The sequence below is a fragment of the Mobula birostris genome, chromosome 1 (genome assembly GCF_030028105.1).
Source record: "Mobula birostris isolate sMobBir1 chromosome 1, sMobBir1.hap1, whole genome shotgun sequence".
Classification (NCBI taxonomy): domain Eukaryota; kingdom Metazoa; phylum Chordata; class Chondrichthyes; order Myliobatiformes; family Myliobatidae; genus Mobula; species Mobula birostris.
Window position 1 is genome coordinate 211,397,806 of NC_092370.1, and position 27,236 is coordinate 211,425,041.

The 27,236-nt window shown below is 40.9% G+C and overlaps 1 protein-coding gene across 1 annotated transcript in view; it reads left to right on the top strand.

The window, feature by feature from the left end:
- Nucleotides 1-26,992, top strand: part of pole2 (polymerase (DNA directed), epsilon 2) — a 44,079-nt gene extending 17,087 nt beyond the window's left edge. Inside the window, exons 7-19 of the mRNA XM_072283338.1 lie at nucleotides 3,776-3,859; nucleotides 5,586-5,641; nucleotides 8,004-8,053; nucleotides 11,095-11,167; nucleotides 14,826-14,998; nucleotides 15,416-15,505; nucleotides 15,586-15,640; nucleotides 20,545-20,604; nucleotides 21,054-21,131; nucleotides 21,237-21,345; nucleotides 23,930-24,106; nucleotides 24,663-24,730; nucleotides 26,789-26,992. Coding sequence (XP_072139439.1) covers nucleotides 3,776-3,859; nucleotides 5,586-5,641; nucleotides 8,004-8,053; nucleotides 11,095-11,167; nucleotides 14,826-14,998; nucleotides 15,416-15,505; nucleotides 15,586-15,640; nucleotides 20,545-20,604; nucleotides 21,054-21,131; nucleotides 21,237-21,345; nucleotides 23,930-24,106; nucleotides 24,663-24,730; nucleotides 26,789-26,807 — 1,092 coding nt within the window. The 3' untranslated portion in view covers nucleotides 26,808-26,992. The remainder of the gene's footprint in view (nucleotides 1-3,775; nucleotides 3,860-5,585; nucleotides 5,642-8,003; nucleotides 8,054-11,094; nucleotides 11,168-14,825; nucleotides 14,999-15,415; nucleotides 15,506-15,585; nucleotides 15,641-20,544; nucleotides 20,605-21,053; nucleotides 21,132-21,236; nucleotides 21,346-23,929; nucleotides 24,107-24,662; nucleotides 24,731-26,788) is intronic.
- Nucleotides 26,993-27,236: the final 244 nt, after the last annotated feature.

Sequence of the window (27,236 nt, forward strand, 5' to 3'; positions counted from 1 at the left end):
TGGGGAAAAATATTAATGTCTTCAGTTTGGCACGCATAAAACTCCAATATTCCGAACACAAGGTTGCATCACCTACTGCATTATTTACTTTCCATCTCTGGTTGCTGTCATCCTAAATTGAAGTCCTTTACCAGAAATCTGGTTTGCTTCAAGCCAAAGGCTGTCTCAAATATGCAGATCAGCTTCCAGTCAGATAAACCACTCAGCCAAAAGAGGCTCAGTGTAGTTCACAATGCATGTTTTTGTCAAGGCCAGCGACCTTCACAGGGTACAACACAAAATAATGTTTTATTTAGTCGGTCCTTTCTATCTCATACAAGGTACTTGGATAAACTAATTTGAAATTTGTTTAATGTTTCTTCCACCTGTTGCAATACATCATGCTGGATAGTGTTTTATGTCAGACAGCTAGCAAAATGAAACAGCCATCTGCAGTAAATCTAATGAACTAATTTAAATTGGAGCTACAGATAGTTGTTGGAAACCAGCAGATAAACTAGGCTAATCGTTGAAACAGCTAGGCAATTAAATTGGTTCATAATGACGGAAGAAGATAAATCAGCCCATTGTGCTAGTTTTTTCAAAGGCCATCTGGTTAGTGTTATTCCTTCACACTTGTTCTGTTGTATTTAATGTCCTTTTTGATGGCATAGGTTCAATTTTCTTTTGAAAGTTAATCACTTTTGCTTTGACAGTACTTTGAGGTACTGCAAAGCACAACATTTCACTTCCTTTGTATAAAAGAAAGCCTCTCAATTGATTTTACTATATAAGCAGGATATTGCAAATATGTTTGATAACTGGAAGTTATAAATTCCCACTTATATAGAAATAGACAATAGATGCAGAAGTAGGCCATTCGGCCCTTCGAGCCAGCACCGCCATTCACTGTCATCATGGCTGATCATCCACAATCAGTATCCAGTTCCTGCCTTATCCCTATAACCTTTGATTCTGCTATCTTTAAGAGCTCTATCCATCTCTTTCTTGAAAGCATCCAGAGACTTGGCCTCCACAGCCTTCTGGGGCAGAGCATTCCATTTATCCACCACTCTCTGAGTGAAAAAGTTTTTCCTCAACTCCGTTCTAAATGGCCTACCCCTTATTCTTAAACTGTGGCCTCTGGTTCAGGACTCACCCATCAGCAGGAACATGTTTCCTGCCTTCAGCGTGTCCAACCCTTTAATAATCTTATATGTTTCAATAAGATCCCCTCTCAGCCTTCTAAATTCCAGAGTATACAAGCCTAGTCGCTCCAATCTTTCGACATATGACAGTCCCACCATCCCGGGAATTAACCTTGCAAACCTACGCTGCACTCGCTCAATAGCAAGAATGTCCTTCCTCAAATTTGGAGACCAAAACTGCACACAGTACTCAGGTGTGGTCTCACCAGGGCCCTGTACAGCTGCAGAAGGACCTCTTTGCTCTTATACTCAATTCCCCTTGTTATGAAGGCCAGCATGCCATTAGCCTTCTTCACTGCCTGCTGTACTTGCATGCTTGCTTTCAGTGACTGATGTACAAGAACACCTAGATCTCGTTGTGCTTCCCCTTGTCCTAACTTGATTCCATTTAGATAATAATCTGCCTTCCCGTTCTTACCACCAAAGTGGATAACCTCACATTTATCCACATTAAACTGCATCTGCCATGCATCTGCCCACTCACCCAGCCTGTCCAAGTCACCCTGCACTCTCATAACATCCTCCTCACATTTCACACTGCCACCCAGCTTTGTGTCATCGGCAAATTTGCTAATGTTACTTTTAATTCCCTCATCTAAATCATTAATATATATTGTAAACAGCTGCGGTCCCAGCACAGAACCCTGCGGTACCCCACTGGTCACCGCCTGCCATTCTGAAAGGGACCCGTTAATCGCTACTCTTTGTTTTCTGTCAGCCAGCCAATTTTCAATCCATGTCAGTACTCTGCCCCCAATACCATGTGCCCTAATTTTGCCCACTAATCTCCTATGTGGGACTTTATCAAAGGCCTTCTGGAAGTCCAGGTACACTACATCCACTGGCTCTCCCTTGTCCATTTTCATACTTACGTCCTCAAAAAATTCCAGAAGATTAATCAAGCACGATTTCCCCTTTGTAAATCCATGCTGACTTGGACCGATCCTGTTACTGCTATCCAGATGTGTTGTAATTTCATCTTTTATAGTTGATTCCAGCATATTTCCCACCACCGACGGTCAGGCTAACCGGTCTATATTTCCCTGTTTTTTCTCTTCCTCCCTTCCTCCCTCCTCCTCCCCCTCCCACTTGTATACAAAACTGCAACTCCTCTGTTTCTAATATCCACATGATTGGAATTTCTCATGTACATTTTACTGGGTCTTACAACAAAGCACAGTTAACTCGGAGTGGATCTTTTAAAAGCACATTTATTACTTGCAAGGGGAAGTCCACCTCCACTTCTCAGAATGGATGGCAGGCAGCTTCTGGCTTTATAGCTCACAAAGTTTGTTTTTATACAATTATTTGGCTTATCTATTGGCTAAGTCAGCCCCCCCCCCCCAATTTAGCAGCAGCTACAGTCTTGTTTCTCTCTATTCACTCTCTATTCAAGCCCATGCAATATATCAATCTTCCCCCTTAGTTACCTTCCCCTTGGATACACAATAATCAGAACTTTACATGCCTTCAGTAACGTATGCACTTAACATATAGCTAAGCACTCTGGGATTATACTGGTTCCATTTTGTCACATCACAAGATTAAATACATTAAAAAATCACAAAGTTTCGAATATGTTTCCACATTTTCCAACCATCACTAAGCATTCAGTCTCTCCAGCACTCTTGCACAGTGGTTGCAATGTCTAGGTTTAACAAAATGCATGGGAATTACTTGCCTTCTGAACCCTCAACATCTGTCACAGAGAAAAACAAGAGCCTCAGGTACATGAGAGCGTCGTCACCTGCATGTTCCCTTCCAAATTGTACACCATTCTGACTTGGATGTATCTCATCCTTCCTGAATCTCCCGTGGGTGTAAATCCTGGAATCCTCTAAACAGCATTATGAAGGTAGCTGATAGTTAGGGATGGACAATTAATGCAGTTTCCGTCAATAGCATTCACGGACTAAAATAGTCTCCAAGTGATTTGGAGATTTAATGATTTAGCTTGATATTCTATTTTACTTGCGTGAACTTCAGTTCTGAATGTTATTTGTTTACTTTTACTGTTTGCATGATTTTTTTCTGCCCATTGGTTGTTTGATAGTCATTTTCAAAGGGTTCTATTGGGTTTCTTTGTTTTGTGGCTGTCTGTAAGAAGAATCACAAGGTTGTACAATATATAGTATACATACTTTGATTATAAGTGTACTTTGAACTTTCCATGTTGTCTCTATCTTCATTCACATTCCCATGTTCCCTTTCATATTCTTCTCCTTTTTTCTTTTACAATAAAAGATGTGTCGTGAACTTCTGAATTTTCTTTTTGGAAATTTGAATGTTCCTCTATAAGATGTCAGAATAGATATTTGAAGAATTTTGACCATGGTGTATAGGGAAGTGGTGAATGGTTGCTGGCCAGCTTCTTGGAGGAAAAGTGACTTTCCTCCATCTGTTTACAGACAGTAAAACAATGGGTGTAAGTTCTGCCAACTTATTAAGACAGAATCAGTTAAAACCAGTGGGGCAAAAAATGTCAGAGGGAAGAAATAACATTTGCATTGACAAATTCAAAAGAACAAAGAAGGAAATTATCTAGAGTTATGTGGTGCATTATTTAAAACATTTTGTTTTATCTTTAGCTAAAAACCATAGAAACCCTCCTTGGCAGCATATCAAAAGTTGGAGAAGTCATTGTTCTGGGAATGATAACTCAGCTTAAAGAGGTAGGATAAAATATGCAGCATTTATATTTCCAATAATGTGCTTTGCATTGAAATGAGCTAAATTTCCCTGTTGGATTCTGAAATCACTGAAAGATGTATAGCGATAGGTACACCCCATTATGGAGCAGATGGACTAATTGAATATCCAAGTTGACATGTATTTCCCCACACTTTGAATTTTAAGCTTATGCTGATGGAAGATGTTCAGTATCCAACATAATGTATCATCATGTCATGCAACCTTGGACTGCCCCAATTTTAATACCAGATCAGTGTTGAGCTATCTGTCAGAACTTTGATGTTGGCAGAAACACTGCTGTGACCTGAAAAGCTTGAACAAGGTTGCTGGAGGTATTTGAAGTTTAGTAACCTCTGCTGGAATTGTCTTTTGCCTGAAAAGTAGCTTTGGCTTGGACTTGTATGACACAGTTGTCTGAATTGACTTTCAGTGAGCATGAGTGCATATGCTGTCACAATAAAAGCATGTCCAATTAAAGTAGGTTTAGAGAGGGTGGGGTGCAACACGGACTTGGCACTATGGTTGGTAGTACCGTAAGCTTTTGTGAAAGAAGAGGAATAAGGAGAAGAAGGTGGAAATCTGACTAAGTAAAGTTTATTACACCTTCTTGCCCAAACAAAAATCATGCAAGAGCCCACTCTCGTGCTACTATATGAGGACAACTGTGCTCTTCTCACACACAGAAGATATGCTACAGGCTGCAAGGGCTTTCGGGTTAATGGTCAGTCTGAAGAAAACAATGATCCTCGATCAGAAGCCGCCTCGTGGCGTTTACAACCCAGCTCAGATCACCATTAACGACCACTCTCTCACCACAGTTGAGCAGTCCACCTACCTGGGCAGTGTAATCTCTAACGACACTACGGTAGTAAGGGACGTTGACAATCGACTCACCAGAGCCAGCAGTGCCCTCAGGCACCTCCAGAAACATGTGTGGAAGAACCACCAGCTGCCTCTATCCAGAAAAATCCAGGGGTACAGAGCTGCCGTCGTTACAACACTGCTATACGGCTCTGAAGTCTGGGTCTTGTACCAGAAGCAAATCCGGTTGCTCAAGCACTTCCATCATGGTATCAGCTGGCAGGATCGTGTCTCCAATCACGAGGTCCTGGAGAAGGCTCAACTTCCAAGCACTGAAGCCACTTTGCTGCTCAAGCAGCTCTGCTGGTCAGGCCACATGTCTCACATGGACAACTCCAGATTATCGAAAGCAGTACTCTACAGAGAACTCTCTCGGGCCAAGAGAGATCATGGTGCCCTGTGCAAGTGGTACAAAGGAGCAGATCTCTCAGGGAAATATCGAGGTCAAGGAGTGACAGCAGCTGGCTTGTGACAGAGACCGCTGGAGGAGGCTGATCCATGGAGCAGCCAAGAAGTTTGAGGAATCCAGGAGAGCAGCTACTGAACAGAAGTGGAGACGTAGGAAGGATTCTGCTACCCAAGCGCTCTCGTCCCAGCAGTTCCTGTGTCCCTACTGCTTCAGAGTCTGCAGATCCAGAATTGGTCTCTACCATCACTAACAATCATGCCGTCGCACCTGAGGACTCTTCTTCCCTCCTGATCTTCACAAGCGAAGAACCAGCCATTGTCATCATCAGGGTGTAATACTACTGTCACTACTGTTCTGTCTTTTATAAACTGAAAACAGCAAAGTACGCTCTTGTTATTACTGAAATACAATATTATTAATTGTATTTACTATTTCAGGGAAAGTTCTTCCTTGAAGATCCAACTGGAACAGTCCAGCTTGACCTCAGCAAAGCCATATCCTTTTATCTGCTCTTAATCATAGAGTTTAAAACTCATATAAATATTGTGTGGTATTTTCAGGAGTTTTGAAATGTTGTAGAGGAAGCTTACTTCGTTTTAACTCAAACAGAATATTGATTTCCATTGGTTACCATTATGTTCAAAAATATTGATTTCCTCCAAAATTCCAGAGACAATTAACTGGGGGGGGGGGGGGATGGAATTAGTTTGTTTAAAATATAAAACTTCAGAAATTACAGTTAAATTGGTAAAGTCACTAAATATGGCAGCATCCAATCATAACTAGTCAGACTGTGCTAAGACAATAATTGACATTCTGCATTTAACCTCAAAGCTCTGAGCTGAGAAAGAAAAGCTAAGTGTTCTGTCACTTACTGCTGTTCATTGGCTCCCACTGGAAGTTATACATATTTTGATATCAGTTGAGGCAGAGCGTGATATGTTGCAGTTTTGAGAAGCCAGTCAGTATCTTTAGTTCTACATGAGAGGAGATTTGATAGAGGTATACAAAATTATTAGGGCAGACATCCCAACTCTCCGGGAAGTTCTGGGAGCCTCCCGCATATGAATAGTGGCTCCCTGATGCCCGCAAATTATATACGATATCACAGAAATCAATTTTTTTGAGAGCGAGCAAGAGAAAGCAAGCTAGAGAGAGCGCAAGAGCAAGCAAGCGAGAGAGAGAAAGAGAGCGCGAGAGCAAGCAAGTGAGAGAGTGAGAGCGCGAGAGAGAAAGCAAGTGAGAGAGCAAGAGAGAGTGCAAGAGCAAGCAAGCGAGAGTGCAAGAGAGAGAAAGCAAGGAAGAGCGCGAGAGACCACGAGAGAGAGAGCGAGAGCGCGCCATGGCAGAGTGTTCCAAAAAAAAAAACAAAATATAAAACGTACGTCACCCCAGACTACACTAAAGTGTACCCCTGCCTAATAGGGGTCAAAAATAATGACAGTGTTGCTCACTACACTGTTTGCAACAGTGACTTTTCTATTGCCCATGGTGGGTTAAGACTGTGAAAGACATGTTGAGGTGAGTTTAACAGGTGTCATTCGTTCAGTAGCATAGCTAATGTTATTTAAACTAGCTGGCTGGCTGCTAAGGAGCTACTCTATTGCAGACATCCCACCTCCCCCGGAAGTCTCCCGCAAATTGATGGTGCTACCTGCCTGAAATCAGTTTTTGCAGGGTGGGATGTCTGTTAGGAGTATAGATAGGGTTAATGCAAGCAGGTTGTGGTTTAAAGGTGTGGTCTAGACTAATCTAATCTAACCTGAAGGTAAAAAGTTTAAGGGGAACATGAGGGAAACTTTTTTCACTCAGAGGGTTGTGAGATTGTGGAACAAGCTGCCAAAGCTGCCAGCACAAGTGGTGTACGTGTGCTCGATTTCAACGTTTAAGAGAAGTGTGGATAGGTACATGGATGGTGGGGGTATGGAGGACTATGGTCTGGTCCCAGTGCAAGTCATTGGGAATAGCCAGTTTAAATGCCTCGGCTCAGACTAGATGGGCTGAATGGCTTGCTTCTGTGTTATACTTTTCTATAACTCTGAAGCGATTTATCCAAGAGGGGTGATACTGTAAGGTTAACTTGTTTGGAAGAGTGTTGTCGCAAAAGTTATGGCCATTTTTGATTTAAAGTATCCTGTACTATCACAACAATTGTAGGTTTCTGTTTTGTTATATTTTTTCTTTCCTCAAATGATTTGAAAAGCTTCATTCTATTTTATTGTAGGACCTTTGAAGCAAATGAACTAAATTATAGCCTTTGGAGAATTGTTCCCTAATGCTAGCTATGAGCTCACAATTTGCAGATTTCCTTTATATCTGAGATGTAAGAGACTACAGATACAATTATTGGGAGCCAAAGAAGGACGAACTGGTGGAAGAACTCCAGCAGGTCAAGCAGCATCTGTGCAGGCAAAGGGATGGTTTGAAACACTGCATCAGGGCAATGTAGAGGGATGGTAGCCAGGATATGGAAGCGAGAGTGTGGTCAGAGAGAATGTGATGATAGTGTCTGTCTCACAGGCAGATGGAGTCTATCTCAGCCCTCACTCTCCCTCCTATATATACTAGCTATCTTCCCTTTACATTGAGCCTGATGCTAAGTCACAACCTTTGCCTCCACAGATGCAACTGGCTGAGTTTTTAAATTTATATTTGTTTTCCCTCAGCTAAGAAAAAGTATCTAATCTTTGTTTCATTGCCCTTTCAAATGACCAAAGTATGAGGGTGTGCAATTTGGTCAACCATGACAGGAGCTTTCCACAAATTTGATGTGTATCAAACATTATTCTTGTTTTTCTTTACAGTGTGATATTGAAATTCCACTTTCCCTTAATAATTTCTTTAACTACAAAGCACCAGTTTCATAGTGGTTTATATACTGAATCCTGCTTTGTTCTTGCAGAAGGTAAAGGAGAATTTATTCTTTGACAAATGAGAAACAATCTTGAACTCTTGAGTTAAAAGTTTTGGCACAAAAAGCGGCCAATTTGTGAAAAACTGTTTACCAATTCCCCCTGACAGCATTAACAAAATATTTAAGTTAATTGTGACCATATTTCAACAAAGTACTGTAATAAAGAGGGAATGTGCTACCACAGGTAACATCGCAAACATCAAATTATTTCTGAAGTGTACTCACTGTTATGTGGAGAAATACGATTGTGATCTAATTCATGACTAGTGTTTACAAACCAGTAAGTTAGTGATAATGGGGCCAATGCAGGTTAAAGCATAAATACGGGTAAAACACCAAGGGGCCTCCAACAGTGTGCTTCTCAGTTTTCCTCCGGAGATTCTGTCTGTCTCGATTGCACACACTAATCTCGGAGCAGGAGAGTCAGATGGCTTTCTACTTCGTAGGTGAGAGTGAGAATGGTGTCACTGAGGCAATGGTTCCTTGAGGTTGTTATAGCCAGAGAGTGGGGTGGTGGAGTAGTGGAGAAAAGCTCCCACTACCTATTAAATGCTCCCAATGGTGTGCATCTCAAATAGACCCTGACAACCACGTCCAGCTTCTGGCTTTCACGTGTGGCTCGGCTACTAAACCCAGCAGAACCGTTTTCCACTGACAGGCGCAGGGGCAAAGGCCGGTAACTGGTGCCTTTAAACCGGTTGCTCTGGACAGAAGAGGCTTGTCAGCCGTGGTTGACAGCTGGTCTAGGAGAAGGAACGCTAATCTCAGTCCTACATTGAGTTCAACACTGACTGGCAACTCCTGCGACGCTGCTGGTACTAAACTATATCAGTGTCTGCTGTTTCTTTGGATGCATCAGCTGTGTGGAGAAGGGAAGTCTGCTGCATGGGCAACAGCTTGCTCTCCATGTCGTACTGCCCTGGTTTGCACCATATTTGACCTTGACCACTGGAGGACCTTGGCCTCAACTGAGAGGAGGCTGGCATCAATATGTTAGTTTACTTGGAAACTTACTGCTTAATTACCTCCTCTAATAGGCTCATTGCGTGTTAGTTTCATTCTAGTTTACCCAGCTGGAGTCTCTGGCACTGTCCATCTTGCTCTCTTTCCACAATGTTAGTCTGTTGTTGTTCAGTTCAGTGAGGATGCTATAATTTGTTTCCATTCTCAATTCCAATCATATCCAGGGTGTCTGCAGCAGTAGCTTCATAAATGTACTGCTCTTCCAGGACCTCGTGTACTATTTCTGACCTAGTTCTCTCCTTGCCTACACCCAGCTCTCCAGCAGAAATGTGGGACCGAGACGAATTGAGGGGTTGCAGGTTCTCTCCAGTTTCCCTCCATTGCCTCTGTTAAACTGCTTGTCAAGCATCCAATTTTGATTGAGTTCCCTGTTGTTTTGGAAAGGCTGATAATATCATCTATTTTGTAATACAGATAATATTGGAAGCCTACTAACATTGTCTACAGGCCACACATTCTGGAATTCTAAACTAATTTGCATTCCACTTCTTAATACCCACCTATTAGGTCAGGCGTTTGTTCCCTCCTATACTCTGCCCCCTTCTTTTGTGACTGTGCACATTAATGTTATTTTGCAGCAAAAATCATGTAATAGTAATCATTAAAGCAGGATTGTGATTCAAACTGTTGTGCGTTCTGAAATCACAGGTGAAAAATGGCATTTTTTACCTGCATAACAGAAGTCATTGCACTTTTGCAAGAGAGGGCTTTGATAATTGTGAGATGTGATAGAGCCATTCTTTCCAGAGAGTGCTGAACTCACTGAATTCAGAGGTAAACCTGTAAAATCACACCACTCTCATCAATGGATCAGCTAGCTAGTCTGTATTATCATCGTGGCCTGTTTGTTTTGTTTCAGAAGTGACAGCAAAAGCTGACATTCTTGCATGGCAACACACACAAAATGCTGGAGGAGCTCAGCAGGCCAGGCAGTGTCTATGGAAAAGAGTACAGTCGATGTTTCAGGCCGAGACCCTTCAGCAGGACTGGAGAGCAAAAGATGAGGAGTCCGAGTTAGAAGGTCGGGGGGGGGGGGGGGGGGAGGGGAGATACACAAGCTGACAGGTGAAACCGGGAGTGGAGGGAAGGGGTGAAGTAAAGAGTTGGGAAGTTGATTTGTGAAAGAGATACAGGGCTGAAGAAGGGGAAATCTAATCGGAAAGGGCAGAAGATATGAAAGAAAGAAAAGGGGGCAATGTCCCCCCACCTCTCCTTCACCAGTCCTCATCCCCTTTTCCCTCTCTATCTCCTTGCCTGCCCACTGCCTTCCTATGGTGCTCCTCCCCCTTCTTCTATCTTCCATGTCCTTTTGTCCTCTCCTATCAGATTTACCCTTCTCCAGCCCTGTGTCTCTTTGATCAATCGACTTCCCAGCTCTTTACTGCACCCCTTTCCCCCCTCAACCACCTTCTAACTCGGACTCTTCATCGTTTTTTACTCCAGTCCTGCTGAAGGGTCTCAGCCTGAAACATCAACTGTACTCTTTTTCCACAGATACTGCCTGGCCTGCTGAGTTCCTCCAGCATTTTGTGTGTGTTGCTTGGATTCCCAGCATCTGCAGATTTCTCTTGTTTGTGATAAGGCATGATACTATTGTGTGTTGAATTATATGCAGCAACATTAGGAGCAGTCATAGTATTCTTGATGGCCTTTTGTAATTCATCTAGTTCTAGTTATAGTGTGTGACTTAGTTGTTTCTACAGAAATTCCCCTTGTATGTGCAGAATTACAGTGGACTCGGTTGTCATTATCAGTTCAAATATTGCAAGATTGTATATCTTTGTCCGATGTTATAGCTAGTTATTAAAATCCTGAGTAAAACTTTGGGAGAACTTGATCAAAATGAAAGGATATATTAATGTATCAAAGGAACATTTTGTCAAATGTGATATATAAAAAGATGAAATTCAATTAACAAACACATAGTTTACTAATAAAAAGAAGTTAATTTGTAATTTCATAATGGGCATGAACTCTGCAAATGATAATTATTCAAAGTATTTTTGTAGGGTTGTATGAAGATGGAGTTTTTCATGTAAATGGATTTGGATTTCCCCCTACTGAACCTTCCAGTGTTACAAGGTAAATTTTGTCACACATTTTCCAGAAAGTAATTGCTTCAAAGTATTTACTTAATTTCAATATGTTAACTGAATAAAACTTAACATAATTTCTAAGATATTAACTATTGATGTGCTCATACCAGTAATGCATATATTAAGAGCAAAAGGATAGCAAGTGGCCAAATTGGTCCTCTGGAAGATCAGAGAGGTAATCTATGCTGAGAAAAATGATGGGAAAGATCTTAATGGGTTCGTTTTGCTTCTGTATTTACTCAGGAGATGGACACAGAATCTATAGCTGAGGCAAATCAGCAGTGAGGTCATGGACCCTATCCAGATTACAGAGGAGGTGTTTACTGTCTTGAGGCAAATTAGGGTTGATAAATCCCCAGGGCTTGGCAAGGTGTTCCTTCAAACCCAGTGGAGGCTAGTGCAGAAATTACAGGAGCCCTAGCGGAGATATTTAAAATATCCTTAGCCACAGGTGAGGTGCCAAATGATTGGAGAATAGCTGATATTGTTCCATTGTTTAAGAAAGGCTCTAAGAATTAGCCAGGTAATTATAGGCCAGTGAGCCTGACTTCAGTAGTGGGTAAGTTATTGGCATGTATTCTAAGGGACTGGATATGTAAGTATTTGGATTGACAAGGACTGATTAAGGACAGTCAACATGGCTTTGTGTACGGTTGGCAGTGTTAAGTTTTTCGAGGAAGTTACCGGGAAAGTTGATGAAGGCAAGGCAGTGGATGTTGTCTACATGGACTTCAGCAAGTCCTTTGACAAAGTCCCACAGGAGAGGTTGTTCGAGAAGGATAGTCGCTTGGCATTCAAGATGAGCTAGTAAATTGGATGAGACTTTGACTATGCAGGAGAAGCCGGAGTGGTAGTACGTTTGTAGATGGTTGCCACTCTCACTGGACGTCTCTGACTAGTCGTGCACAGGAGTTGGTGCTGGGCCCGTTGTTGTTTGTCTTCTCTATCGATGATCTGGATAATAATGTGGTTAACTGAATCAGCAAATTTGTGATTGATGGCAAGATTGAAGGTGCAGTGGACATCAAGGAAGATGATCAAAGCTTGCAGTAGGATCTGGATCAGCTAGAAAATTGGCAGATGGAATTTAATGCAGACAAGTGTGAGGTGATGCACTTTGGGAGGACCAACCAGGGTAGATCTTACATGGTGAGCGGTAGGGCATTCTGAGGTGGAACAGAGGGATCTGGGAATACAGATCCATAATCCTTGAACGTAGCATCACAGGTAGATAGGGTCATAAAGAAAGCTGTTGGCACATTGGCTTTCATAAATCAAAGTACTGACTACAGGAGTTGGGACATTATGTTGAAATTATATAAGATGCCGGTGAGGCCTAATTTAGAGTATGTGTACAGTTTTGGTTTCTTACCTAAAGGAAAGATGAAAGTAAGATTGAAAGAGTGCAGAGAAAATTTACAAGGAAGTTGCCGGGACTTGAGGACCTGAGTTATAGGGAAAGGTTGACTAGTTTAGAACTTTATTTCCTGGAATGTAGAAGATTGAGGGGAGATTCGATAAAGGTATACAAAATTATGAGGGATATAGAAAGAGTAAATGCAAGCCTGCTTTTTCCACTGAGGTCATGGGTTAAGGGTGAAAAGAGAAATGTTTAAGGGGACCATGAGATGAAACTTCTTGACTCAGGGTCATGAGAGTGCAGAACGAGCTGCCAGTGCAAGTGGTGAACGTGGGATCGGGTTCAAGGTTTAATTGAGATTTGGACAGAGACATGGAGGGCTGTGGTGTGGGTGCAGCTCGATGGGACGAGGAGATTTGGACAGGGACAAGGAGGGCTATGGTTGGGTGCAGCTCGATGGGACTAGGCAGATTAATGGTTCAGCTTGGTCTAGACGGACCCAGCATGGAGTGCAGTGGCATGCAGCCAGCTCCAGCACCTCCCTCCTCAGCAGCTGCAACAGGGGACTCTGAGGCTAGGCCTGCACCACAACCAAGGCCACGCAGCTCCCCCACCACAGGTCTCATCAATAAACCAGTGAAATGGACTTGCAGTAGTCTACAATACCAGTAGAGCCTTGCGATTACAGCAATCACCCATGACATCCGTTGGGTCGCGCACACTCTTGCAGGCTGACGCTGACGGGGTCTTCTTCCCTGGGAGGCTGAGACAGGCTGCCACAACGTGTACAAGTCCTGCTGCACCACTATCGAGCAACTCGCCGGTGGGATAGACCTGCAGTTCCTGATAACCAGCAGGGTCTTGTGATCGTGAAGAAGACATAAAGTACGAGCACTTGCCCCTTTGGTCAGAGCCAGAGCATCCAAGCACACCACCATCTTACTGGAACCACCAGTTCCACATCAAGCAAAGTCATCCCATTTGCTTCTGATTGTATATTGATGATAGGAACACAAATGGTTTTTCTGGCCACAAGTGGTTTAATCTGCCATTCAATTCAATCAAATCAAATACTCAGAGATTTGCATTTTAATTTCCCAGTATTTTCCATAACCATTTGAAGCCTGGCGTATCAAGTGTGTCAGTATCTCTCCTGAAAGTGTGCATGAAAAAGTGCATCCAACTCTCACTCTTAAATCGATTAATACTTTTATTTAGATCAACTTTTGAACTTTACCCTGGTGAGGCAAGAGTCTACATTTGTCCACTTATTACTTTTTGGGTTTGTGCACCGTTAGATTGTATTGATACATACTCCTGAACATCAAAACCCTCCAAAGCCACTCACTCTGTGGAAAACATTTCAGTTCTCATCCACAATGAACTCCACCTACCTTAGATTTGTTCACATTTTTGTTTCTCCACATCCCTTCGATTTTCGCTTCAGCTAGCCAGCGATCTCAGTGTTTAATGTGAACATGGGTATCTTTTGAGATTATCTTCAGGTTTCTTTTATAGCCTGAAAAATTAGTTTCTCTGAGGTTTATTTTTCAGTACATCACAGTCACTGACAGCATAAAAAGAGGACCTTTGGTGCCTTTGCTTCAGCTTGTTCTTGCTGACCAAGGTGCCTACCTGAGCTGGTCCAATTTTCCTGCATTTGGCCCTTTTCCCTCTCCAGCGGTTCCCATCCTGGGATCCACTGACCCATTGCTTAATGGTATTGGTCTATAGCATAAAAAAGGTTGGGAACCCCTGCTCTAACCCTTTCCTGTTTGTATACCTGTCCAAATGTCTTTTGAACTTTGTAACTGCCTCCTTCACTCCTGGCAGTTTGTTCCACAGATCCACAACCCTGTGTAGAAAAGTTGCCCTTCAGGTCACCTGTTCAAATCTTTTACCTCCTACCTTTGATCTAAGCCTTCGAGATTTAATATCCCCTAACTAGGAAAAAGATTGTGACTATCTGTCTTATCCATGCCCCTCTTGATCTTATAAATCTCTTTATGGTCCCCCAAGTCTCCTCGTCTCCAAGGAAAACAGTCCCAGCCTATCCAGTCTCTCCTCTGTCCCAGCAATTGTATTTGAGCTCTGCAACGATGAAAGTTGATTTTGTTGAAAAGTGATTAGCTTAGGGTGAAAATAATCCTCATTCTCCCTATTTGCAAATTCATGCTATTTGAAAAAGTTGAAGAAAATGAGCATTCATGGCTGGCCTTCAAGACAATTATCTAAGCTGTTACAGTGTAATATTACTGATGACTTACCATGTTCTAACTTACAGAGCTTATTACGGCAACATCAATTTTTTTGGTGGTCCTTCTGCTACATCAGTGAAATCTTCCGCAAAATTAAAGAAATTGGAGGAAGAAAATGAAGATGCCATGTTTGTTTTTGTATCTGATTTGTGGCTGGATCAGGTGGAAGTTCTTGAGAAACTTCACATGATGTTTTCAGGTTTTTTAATTTAACTACATCTGTTTAACTGGGGCTGATAAAGTATATATTCATGGGTTTATTGGGAAAGGTGCTGAGTGTATGTAAATTTCTTGTGAGTAGAAATGTCTTGGTTGATGTCAATCCTGTAATCCATTTGTAATTCGGCTTATGGAGATCTTTTAAGAAAGCAGGCTTGTCAATGTAATCTTTAGTTTCTAAACCAAACCCTACATTTACCAATAGTAATGTAATATGAATATTTATTGATAGGATGCTTAGAAATAAAAAATGTTGACTATTTAAAAAAAAAAGTTAGGTTAGGCATTTCTACCATTTAGTTATTACTACAATGATATGGAAAAAGAATATGCTTTGTAAGCCGTATGCTTTGGGCTATAGTATAAATGAAACAGATGCTTGTTCTCTGCCTTGCAGGTTACTCGTCCATGCCACCCACTTGCTTCATCTTCTGTGGTAATTTTTCCTCTGCTCCTTATGGAAAAAATCAGATCAAAGCTCTAACAGGTGAAGAACAATCAGTAAATCTATTGCTTGAATCTTTACTTTGAACACTATCTTCATTATCTTTTTCCTTACATTTTCAGAATCACTGAAAACCCTTTCAGATATTATCTGTGAATACCCCAATATCCATAAAAAGTAAGTGCTACCGACTTGACCTGGCTTCTGTTTAATCATCTAAGTTATTGTTGACAATGAAAATACCACAGTGGATAGAGGAACTAATTTAATCTTTAATCTTGATGTGAAGACTTCCTTTTTTGCACTTTCACTTGCTTTTTAGCATTTGTATAAATGTAATAAATTCATCTAAGTTCCCATAGTCAGTGCTGCTTACTCAGACTACAGTGATTGCCAGATTGTACTTGCACGTGAGCATTCAGTTTCAGTAACCCGAGTGCGTGCTCACCATTAATGACTGCCTATTCTGTATTACACTTCTCATCTACAATGAGATGGGGAATTGGGGAAACTGCTGACAAAGGAAAACCATTATACTCAACCATTCCATTTATGCTGAACGGTTGGAGGAGGCTATATGGAAAGTTGAAAGTATGAAGGAATTTGAATAAGAAGGTTCAAAATTATGAAGAACTGGAAGACCGGGTGAAAACAGCGGAGGTAGATGATCATAACTTCATGCAGATTATGTTATGTGCAGCCCGGTCTTCAATAAGGTGAACAATAAAGGGGTAATATGCACAGAGCGCTGGAATAATCAAACGGAGAGGTAAAAAAGTTCTATTTAATAATTTTGGCTGCAGCAGTTGGGCTCTCCATATAACTCAGGCTCTCTAGTCCTGGCAACACCCTTGTAAATCTTTTCTGCACTCTTTCCAGTTTAACCACAGCTTTCCTATAACAGGGAGATCAAAATGAACACGACTCCACATATTCCATCACCGGTGACTTGTACAACTACAACATAATGTCCCAACTCCTTTACTCAGAGCCTAGACTGATGAAGGCCAGCATGATAAATGCCTTTTTCACCACCCCTTTATATGTGGTGCTGCTTTTAAAGTTCGAAGTAAATTTATTATCAAAGTATACGTATGTCACCTGAGGTTTGTTTTCTTGCGGGTATACACAGTAAATCCAAGAAACTTAACAGCATCAATAAAAGACCACACCCAACAGGACAGACAAATAACCAATGTGCAAAAGTCAAAAAATAGGAAGTAGTAATAAATAAACAAACAAACATCGAGAACATGAGGTGAGAAGTCCTTGAAATTGAGTCCATAAGTTGTGGGAACAATTCTTGTACCACCTTCCTGATGACAGCAGCAAGAAGAGAGCATGGCCAGGGGGTGGTGGGATCCCTGATGATGGATGCTGCTTTCCTGCCACAGCGCTCAGTGTAGATGTGCTCGATGGTGGGGAAGGCTTTACTCATGATGCACTGGGCCACATACACTACATTTTGTAGGATTTTCTGTTCAAGGGCATTTGTTTTTCCATACCAGACCTGGATGCAACCAGTCAAGATACTCTCCACCACATAGCTATAGAAGTTTGTCCAAGTTTTAGATGTCATGCGGAATCTTCGCAAAGCCTCTAAGGAAGTAGAGGGAGGCACTGACATGCTTTCTTCATGATTGCACTTACAAGTGCAAGAAAATGTTTGTGAACCCTTTGCAATTACCTGGTTTTCTACATTAATTACTCATAAAATTTGGTCTGATCTTCATCTAAGTCACAATAATAGACAAACACAATCTACATGAACCAATAACGCACAAACAATTGTACTTTTCATGTCTTTGTCAAACACATTGTTTAATCATTCACAGTCCAGGCTGGAAAATGTATACAAGCCCTTTTATTTAAAATGTGGTAGAACCTCCTTTAGCAGCAATGACCTCCACCAAATATTTTCTGTAGCTGCTGATCAGACTTGCACAACAGCAAGGAAGAATTTTAGACCATTTCTCCATCCAAAACCATTCCAGTTCATTAATATTTCTGGGAAACCTTACATGAACAGCTCTCTCAGGTCATGCCACTGCATCTCAATTGGGTTAAGGTCTGGACTCTGACTTGACCATTCCAAAATATGAATTTTCTTCTTAAACCTTTTTGTTGTTGATTTACTTTTGTGTTTCAGATCATTGTTTTGTTGCATCAACCAACTTCCATGAGCTTCTGGTGACAGGCCGCTACCTTGACATTCTCCTGTAAAATGTCTTGATATTATTTTGAATTCATTGTTCCTTCAATGATTGCAAGTTGTCCAGGTCCTGAGTCAGTAAAGCAGCCCCAAACCATGATGCTCCTTCCACCATGCTTCACAGTTGGGATGAGGTTTTGGTGTTGGTGTGCAGTGCCCTTTTTTCCTCCAAACATATCAGTGTGCATTTCCGCCCAAAAGTTCAACTTCTGTGTCATCTGTTGACAGAACAATGTCCCAGAAGCATTGTAGAACATCCAGGTGGTCTTTTGCAAACTTGAGACATGCAACAATGTTTTTTTGGCGAGCAATGGTTTCTTCCGTGGTGTCCTTCCATGAACACTCTTCTTGTTCAGTGTTTTTCTTATAGTGGACTCACGAACAGAGACTTTAGAGATTTTGCTGTTAGCCTTGGGTTCTTTTTCACCTCCTTCAGCATTATACGTTGTGCTCTTAGTGTGCACTTTGCAGGATGCCCACTCCGAAGGAGAGCAGCAACAGTACTGAGTTTCCTCCATTTGTAGACAGTTTCTCTTACTGTGGACTGATGAACACTTGGGTCTTTAGAAATGCTTTTGTAGCATTTTCCAGCTTGATGCATCTCTACAATTCTTCTTCTAAGGTCCTCTGAAAGTTATTTTGATTGAAGCATGGTGCACATAAACAGATCTTTTTTATAGAGCAGAGCACCTCTACAACCCTCACCTCCAATCTCATCTCTTTGGATGGAACACCTGATTCCAAATAGCTTTTGTAGAAGGCATTGCCCCAGAGGTTCACATACTTGTTTCAACCTAGACTGTGATTGTTTAAATGGTATACTCAGTATTGATAAGGAGAAGTACAATTGTTTGTGTGTTATTAGTTCAGGCAGACTGTTTGTCTATTTTGTGACTTGAATGAAGATTCAGACCACATGTTATGAGTAATTTTTGCAGAAAACCAGGTAATTGCAAAGGGTTCACAAAACTTTTCTTGCAAATGCATATTCTGGGCCCAGTGCTGATCCTTGGAAATAATAACACTGAGGAATTTAAAGTTGCTGACCCTTTCCACCTGATTCGCCTGGTGAGGACTGGCTCACGGAAGTCAATAATCGGTTCATTGGTCTTGCTAATGCTGAGATTGTTGTTGTGGAACCACTCAGCTGCATTTTCATCTCCTTATATACAGGTTCGGCCAATAACAGTGGTGTCATCAGCAATCTTAATTAGTGCATTGGAATTGTGCTTAACCTCACAGGCATAAGAATAGAGTGAGTAGAGTGGAGGGTAAGCACACAACATTATGATGAGGCTAGGCTTTATAAAGAGAAATGAAAATTCTTAAATTTGGCATGTGGGCAAGCCGGTGAAAGACAATGATATGGATGATGAATAAGATAAATTGTAGTATAGGATCAGTGGTATTCTAAGTTGCAGTTTTTTTGGATGGGGTTCAGGTCTGAAAGCACTGACAATACAAAAAAGTTGGTGTAACAGCAACAGTAGGATTGGGATTAAAAAGAGGTAAGTGTTTTCATGTCAAAATGATAGGGCAGCTAACTTGTGCAACATCTTGAGTTTCAGTCTGAGTGAATAGTTGGCCATATAGCAGGTATTTGTTAAAATGTAAAGTATTTGTCAAATAGAATGATTTGGACCTTGATAGTATTAAGGAAAATAAATTCAAACTCGTTGAGATCTTGGGTCAGACTTCTGGTTCTTTAATAGAGCATAGAAAAATACGGCTCTGGAATAGAGCATTTGTCCTCAACGTTGTGCCAATCCTGCTGCTAGTTTATACTAGCAACACAGACAAATTGCTGGTGGAACACAGCAGGCCAGGCAGTCAGGGCGAAGGGTCTTGGCCCGAAACATCAACTGTACCTCTTCCTATAGATGCTGCCTGGCCTGCTGCGTTCCACCAGCATTTTGTGTGTGTTACTTGAATTTTCATCATCTGCAGATTTCCTGGTGTTTGCCAATTTATACCAAATGCCTTTGTCTTGTGTGTTATCCATAGCCCTCCATTCTGTTTATATTTGTGTGTCAATCCAAAAGCTTCTTAACCTCCACAAACTACCTGCTTCCACTGCTGTCCCCAGTAACCAGTTGTAGACACCATTTTGTTTTTTAAAAAAGGTGACCCCACCACTTAAGACAAGCTGTCAGGAAGGAGGTGCAAAGCCTGAAGGCACACACTCAGCAATGCAGGAACAGCTTCTTCCCCTCTGCTATCTGATTCCTGAATGGTCATTGAACTCATGAACACTACCTCACTACTTCTTTATTTCCTAGTTTTTGCACTACTTAGTTTAATTTAACTATTTAATATAAATATAAACTTTGTGCAGCACTACGAATTACAGTCTGACTGTAATTCACAGTGCTGTACAATGTTAACAAATTTCACAATATATGCCAGTGATATTAAACTTGATTCTGATCTTTAAACTTACCCCCGTCTAACCTTAAAAGCATTTGCTCTGTTGTATGAGAGTCTACCTCATCTATTCCTCTCAGGATTTTGAAAACCTCTGTAAGGTCTCCCTTTAGACTCCAATGCTGTGAAAACATTAAAAAATGTTAACACTTCAGGTGTGGTTTTGATGAAAGGTCCTCAACCTGAACTATTATACTTGTACTGTAGATGCTGCCTGCTGATTGTTTGTAGCATTTTCTGTTTTTATTATAATGGAACTCTTGATATTTTTAATGAAAATTTTTAGTTCGGGGATCTTCATCATTCTTCGAAACGTAGAATATTCTACTTCACATCAATTTGAATATCAAGGATATTTTAGAAGATCTTTAAAAATATTATTCGTATTGTCTTTTATATTATAGTTAACAATAGATCTAAATATTTTTCTTTTATCGATTTGCAGCAGCCGCTTTGTTTTTGTCCCTGGTCCGGAAGATCCAGGTCCAAGTTCTATCTTTCCCAGGTAATCACTGGTTTTTCACATTTTTTTCGGTCTGACACCACAGTTCTTGGTGTTCCCAGTTTTGCTACCACTTTTAATACCCATCCATTAGCTCAGCAGTTATGATGGGACTGAATGAATTCATAGCATTGCTGTCTGTTCTCAACCAGCATGGTTGTTTCAGTCATCTGTATACTTTCCTGTGACAGTTCATTCTTAATCTTGCCTTTCCAGCATCGCCTTGGCTTTCTTTCATTTTTGTTCTATTTTGTATGCAGAATCATGAAAGGCACTCTATCTTTTTTATTTCCATTATTGAAATAGCCCAGATAGTTTTTTTATATATTCACCTTTCTACTTAATCTCTAAAATGCTCTTGAAGGTGGTGAATTGAATGCACAATAAAACATGATTGCCTTCAGTCCCTCAATAAAGGATTATTTTAATAGCTTCTCTTCATTTCTTTAAAGACCTCCACTAGCTAACTACATTACAGAAGAGTTCAGTAAGAAAGTTCCATATTCTGTATTTACTACCAATCCCTGCAGGTAAACTTTCTATATATATCACAATTTTACGGTTTATTTGCCTTTTTGTTCAATAGCTTTTCATGGGAAAAAAAATCAGACTTACTATGTTTCAATCATTTTTAGGATTCAGTACTGCACACAGGAGATTATAATTTTTCGTGAGGACCTGGTTAACAAGATGTGTAGAAATTGCATCCGATTTCCTAACAGTAATTTGGATATTCCAAACCATGTGAGTTAATCCTTTTCTAATGGATTTAATGCTTATTGTATTTATCGTCTTTGGTTATGACTGTAATCAGACCTTTCAGTCCCATGACCCAAAGCACAGTGGTGTAGTTGTTAGCTTAGCACTCTACAGCACCATTGATTGGCGTTCAATTCCCGCTGCTGTCTGTAAGCATTTTGTATGTTCTCGCCATGACCAAGTGGGTATCTTCTGTGTGCTCCAGTTCCCTCCCAATTTCCAAAGACACAAGTTGTGGGCATACTATGTTGGCACTGGAAGCATGGTGGCACTTGCAGGCTGCCTCCAGCGCACTCGGACTGTGGTTGTGACACAAACGACACATTTCATTGTATGTTTTGATGTTCCAATATGTATGTGACAAATAAAGCTAATCTTTAATCATTACTTGCTCCATTTCCTGCTGACAGTAGTAATACTCGGCAATTGAATGAACTATGTTTGTCACAATGTTTTCTGAAATAGATTATGTTGTGGAAACTGGTACTTCTTCCTTGGGCAGTAGACTGAAAGAGTCAAGATGTTTAATTCTTGAAAACCACCGTGCAGACAGTGTTAACCTGGTGCCATTCCCTTTTCTCAGTTCCTTGATTTCTGCTGCACCTGTTACCAGGATGTGGCTTTCCAGAACATCTCTTCTTATTCAAAGAACAGCTTTTCCCTTCCTCCACCTTCGATGCTGCCCTCACGCATCTCCACCATTTTCCAGACAACCACCCTCACCCCATCTTCCTGTCGCCTTAACAGGGATAGAGTTCCTTTTGTCCTTACCCACCAGCCCATCATAAGACTCCACATCCAACACATCATTCTGACATCATCAGTGGAATCCTACCACTAAACAGATCCTTCCTTATCTCCCCCCACACTCTCCGCTTTTTATGGGGATTGCCCTCAGAGTGATTCCCTTGTCTAATTTGTCCCTCCTGGCACTTATCACTGCAGGCAGAAGAAGTGCTACACCTGCCCATTTGCCTCCTCCCTCACCTCCATTTGCAGCCCCAAATAGTCATTCCAGGTGAGGCAACGCTTCACTACCAATCTGTTGAGGTTGTCTTCTGTGTCTGGTGCTCTGGAGGTGGCCTCCTCTATACTAATGAGACCCACGTAGATTGGGGGACCGCTTCGTCAAGCACCTTTGCTCCATCTGCACCAAGCAGGATTTCCTATCATTTTAATTCCAGTCCCCATTCCCATTCTAATGTGTTGGTCCATGGCCTCCTCCTGTATGCCCTTTCATCTACAATTGAAACACATGAGCTTCGTCAGTGAAATTGCTTAGACAACTTGGTGTAACATAATGCTTTTTGTTGACAGCATTATGAAAGGAAATTAAGAACATGGAGAAGTTTGAAAGAAGATATACAAGGATACTAGATCAGGAATTGAGTATTTGATTCCTTGGTTAAGATTTCTTTAGTAGAGAGGTGGGGAAACCTTTCTTTCTTCAATAGTACTTGTATATGTACTAGAATATGGTTTACTAGTGTACAGTACGTACCCAATGTAATTTTTGTTTCAATTTTAATTTCTGGTGTTTTAAGTATTAAATGAAATCAAATTATTTATTGGAGCAGAAAGCTAATTTAATTTTTGCATCAGCATATTTCCTCTTTTTGTATTAATGTTTTCTTGCATCCTCTATTCTCCTTTGATCCTTATGGTGAGTCATTGTACCTCTGCCAAGTTCCATTGAAAAGCCATCAGTTTTTCAAAAGTAGTCATTCAAGGTATGTGGGTTGTGCAGGCTGAGCCAGCTTGTAACCATCCATCCCTGGTTCTTCTTGAGAAGCTGATGGCGAGCTGCAGTCTTTGAGGAGTAGGTATACCCACAATGGATAGAATTCGAGGATCTTGACCCCGTGACTGTGAAGGAGGAGCAATATATTTCCAAGTCATGAAGTTGTAGGGCACCTTCTAGCTGGTGGTGTTCCCGTGCTTTTTGTTGCCCTTGTCCTTCTGGTGGAAGAAGTTATGGATTTGGACGGTGCTAATGTGTCTTGCCGAGTTGCTGAAGATGGTACAAATTGCTGCTGCTCTGCATTGGTGCTAGTGTTTGTGGCTGGGTGCTTATCAAACAGACTGCCATGTCCTGTATGGTTTTGAGTTTCTTGAGTGTTGAAGCTGCACTCATCCAGCCAAGTGGACAGTATTCCATCATACTCTTGACTTGAACCTTATAGATGGCAGACAGGCTTTGAGGAGTTGAGAGGTGATTTGCTTGCTGCAGGGTTCCTCCAGTCGGGTTTCTTGTCATGTGCACACGTCTGTGTATGTACAAATACAAAGGAAAGCTTAACTTGCGGCAGCACCACAGGCACATCATGTACACATTGTACACACACTGTGTACATGTCTACCCCAGTTCATTTTCTCAAACCGTAGCCCTAGTTTTGCTTTCCCCTGCTGAAGACATTCAACATTTTGCAATTTTATTACTGATTTGTAGGAACAAAATTGGTACTACTGTAGTTGTAAATGTTTGGTCTGCAGTTGTGTCAAAATATAACAAAAAGTAGTTTTTGGGACAGTACAAAATTAACCCCTCTCTTTATTGTTATCTTTGTAGTTTGTGAAGACCATCGTTGCACAAAGCCATCTGACACCACTGCCACTGTATGTTAGTCCAGTCTACTGGGCATATGATTATGCTCTTCGTGTGTATCCAGTACCAGACCTGCTTGTATTTGCTGACAAATATGATCCATTCAACATTGTCCATACAGACTGCATCTCTATCAATCCTGTAAGCACCATTATGTAACATTCTTGCCATGTTTTACACAGAATTAAATTCTGGAAGTCTAACTGGTCAGAAGAACTGTTTAAAAATGTTAAAATTTCTCTCTAATGAGGTGAATAGTTTTTTACAGAAAACTATTTTGTCCCGATTTATAATGCATGTTTCCTTCCTTAATTTCCCTTCCCCTTTATTTATGGTTATCCTTAGTTCATAATGATAACATTCTTTTCAGTGAGATTTTCAATCACAACAGCATAATTTGAGCAGTTGGTTTGTGGGGCTTAGGAGCTTAGAAACTCTGGGAAATGAAAGGTTGAGTCATTGACATACCACCTTGTTTACATTGAGTTGTCTGGAAGTAAATATGATGAAAGACGTAAAACAAAGGAAAGGGTTGGTAAGGAGGATAATGAAACCCCAAGTAAACAGTTTTTAATGTTTAAAATTAAACACTTCCTGGATCGTTTTGTCTTTTAAGTTTGTGCTTAAAAATCAAACTTAAATAACAATTGTTTTACTTATAAATGTGCATCTTTCATGGAAGTGTATTTATTTTCAGGGCTCATTTCCACGCAGTGGTTTCTGCTTCAAGGTGTACTATCCCTCAAGTAAAACTGTGGAGGACAGGTAATAGAGAAACTGTTAAATATATTCTTTCGTATTTCTTCCTAGTGACATTGGACATAGTGCAAGAAGGTTTTTAAAGTTAATGTAAAAGAATTTGTGAATACGAAACTTAAACCTGAAAATTATTTTGCTTAATACAAATGAGAGTCAACATAGAACATAGAATAATATGTTACAGGCCCTTCGGCCCACAATGTTGTGCTGACCCTCAAACCCTGCCTCCCATATAACCTCCCACCTTAAATTCCTCCATATACCTGTCTAGTAGTCTCTTAAACTTCACTAGTGTATCTGCCTCCACCACTGATTCAGGCAGTGCATTCCACGCACCAACCACTCTCTGAGTAAAAAACCTTCCTCTAATATCCCCTTTGAACTTCCCACCCCTTACCTTAAAGCCATGTCCTCTTGTATTGAGCAGTGGTGCCCTGGGGAAGAGGCGCTGGCTATCCACTCTATCTATTCCTCTTAATATCTTGTACACCTCTATCATGTCTCCTCTCATCTTCCTTCTCTCTAAAGCCCTAACTCCCTTAATCTCTGATCATAATGCATACTTTCTAAACCAGGCAGCATCCTGGTAAATCTCCTCTGTACCCTTTCCAATGCTTCCACATCCTTCCTATAGTGAGGCGACCAGAAATGGACACAGTACTCCAAGTGTGGCCTAACCAGAGTTTTATAGAGCTGCACCTCTGTAAGTCTGCTTATAGAGTCTGCTTTGGATTCAGCTGCTGGATATTAAGAGAAAGTGGGCTTTACATCATCTCTTCCTGCCCTTGTACCTCTCCGAAGGCAGGTCTGCTGCTGTCTTGAAAGATATTGTCTTGTCTCCTACCCCAGTAATCCCTAGCTGTGATCGGTGATGTGTTATTGTTAAAAACAATTATTACATAATCAATCAGAGGATTAGTCCAAGTGGCCTCATAAACCGTCTTCTTCATTTTATTATTGTGTCTGACCTTCAATTGTAACTTCACTTCTGAGCCCTGCACAGTATCCATAATCCAGTGCTCTCCCATAATGTGCAAAAATTTGTTAGTCTGAAATATACTCATTGGTTGACCATTCCCAACTCGGAGTTAGGAAATAGCTTTCGCCTTCTCCTAAATGGCTGACCCTTTCTCCTGGGATTACAATCTCTTCTCCTGTCGTAGACTTTTCCTGCCAACCTGAAAAAAATCTAATAGATGGTATTTTATGCCAGGAATATTAACTCCACATCTAAGCACTTTTTTACACACATATTTACACACGGTATTGATGCTCAAGTTTCTTGTACCGTCTGGGAAGGTGCAGCATGTCCAGGTGATAAAGATCTCTGGCTACAAGCCTTTGAAACAACATGGAGGAATCTGTGTCACGCTTGGGAATTGGGGATGGGGGAGAAAGTTCTGTGTAATTGGAAGTGGTTATCTGAAGTAACTGAATGTAATTATATTTGTGACTACTGATTATTTTTGACAGTTACATTTAGTATGCTACTCAAATTGTGAAATTCTGGAGCATATTATATCAGGTTTCCACAACTGTCGAAAAATGTATGGCCCATCTCACTGACCACACACTTTAGAGAATGACCAGCAATCACTCTCCAGGAGACTCGAGCTCTTCTCTTAACTGTTTCCCATGTCTGTCTGTGTCTTTCTGTTTTCTCTCTCTCCCCCCCAACCCCCAACACCTCTTGGCGATTTTCCTCCCTATTGACCTGCAAATTAGCACAAGTAACAGAAAATATGTATTTGCTGCAATTTTTGTTCTGTCTGCAATTCAGCAACAATACTTCTGCAGTTTTTGCAATTTTGATACAGCCATAGATCTAACAAAGAATAGATCATGATACTCTTGTTTACCTTGTGATTTTATTCAGCAAGTCAGGCAGCTCCATAGAAATGAACAAACATTTCAGGGCGAGACCCATCTTCAGGAAGAAGACTGTTCGTTCATTTCCATGGACGCTGACTAACCCGCTGAGTTCCTCCAGCATTTTGGAACATGGCCGAAATTTGTGTTTATGGTTTTATTGTTTTTTTCTAAACGATTTTCCTTTCTTTTCAGTAAACTCCAGAATATCTGAGTGTGAGTTCCAGGAGGTTGGAAAAGTATGGACACGCACATCAGCATTTAGAGATAATATTGATAATTTCATGTTTATTTGTATATATTTATATTGATACTTTTTAAATAAATTAAATATTAGAAGTTGTGCCCAAGTTTTTTTGTGGATTACTGAGAACTCTCCTTACTTTTGTGAGCTTGGTGTAATCATTTTCCTTTAAAATTTCAATTTATTTTAATTGTGAACATTTTTCTTATTTAAACTATATAAATACTTTGTTTGTTGTGGTTTTAATTTTTAAAAAAACTCTAATGCACAAACAAGAGAAAATCTGCAGATGCTGGAAATCCGAGCAACACACACAAAATGCTGGAGGAACTCAGCAGGCCAGGCAGCATCTATGAGAAGAGTACAGTCAATGCTTTGGCCTGAAGTGTCGACTGTACT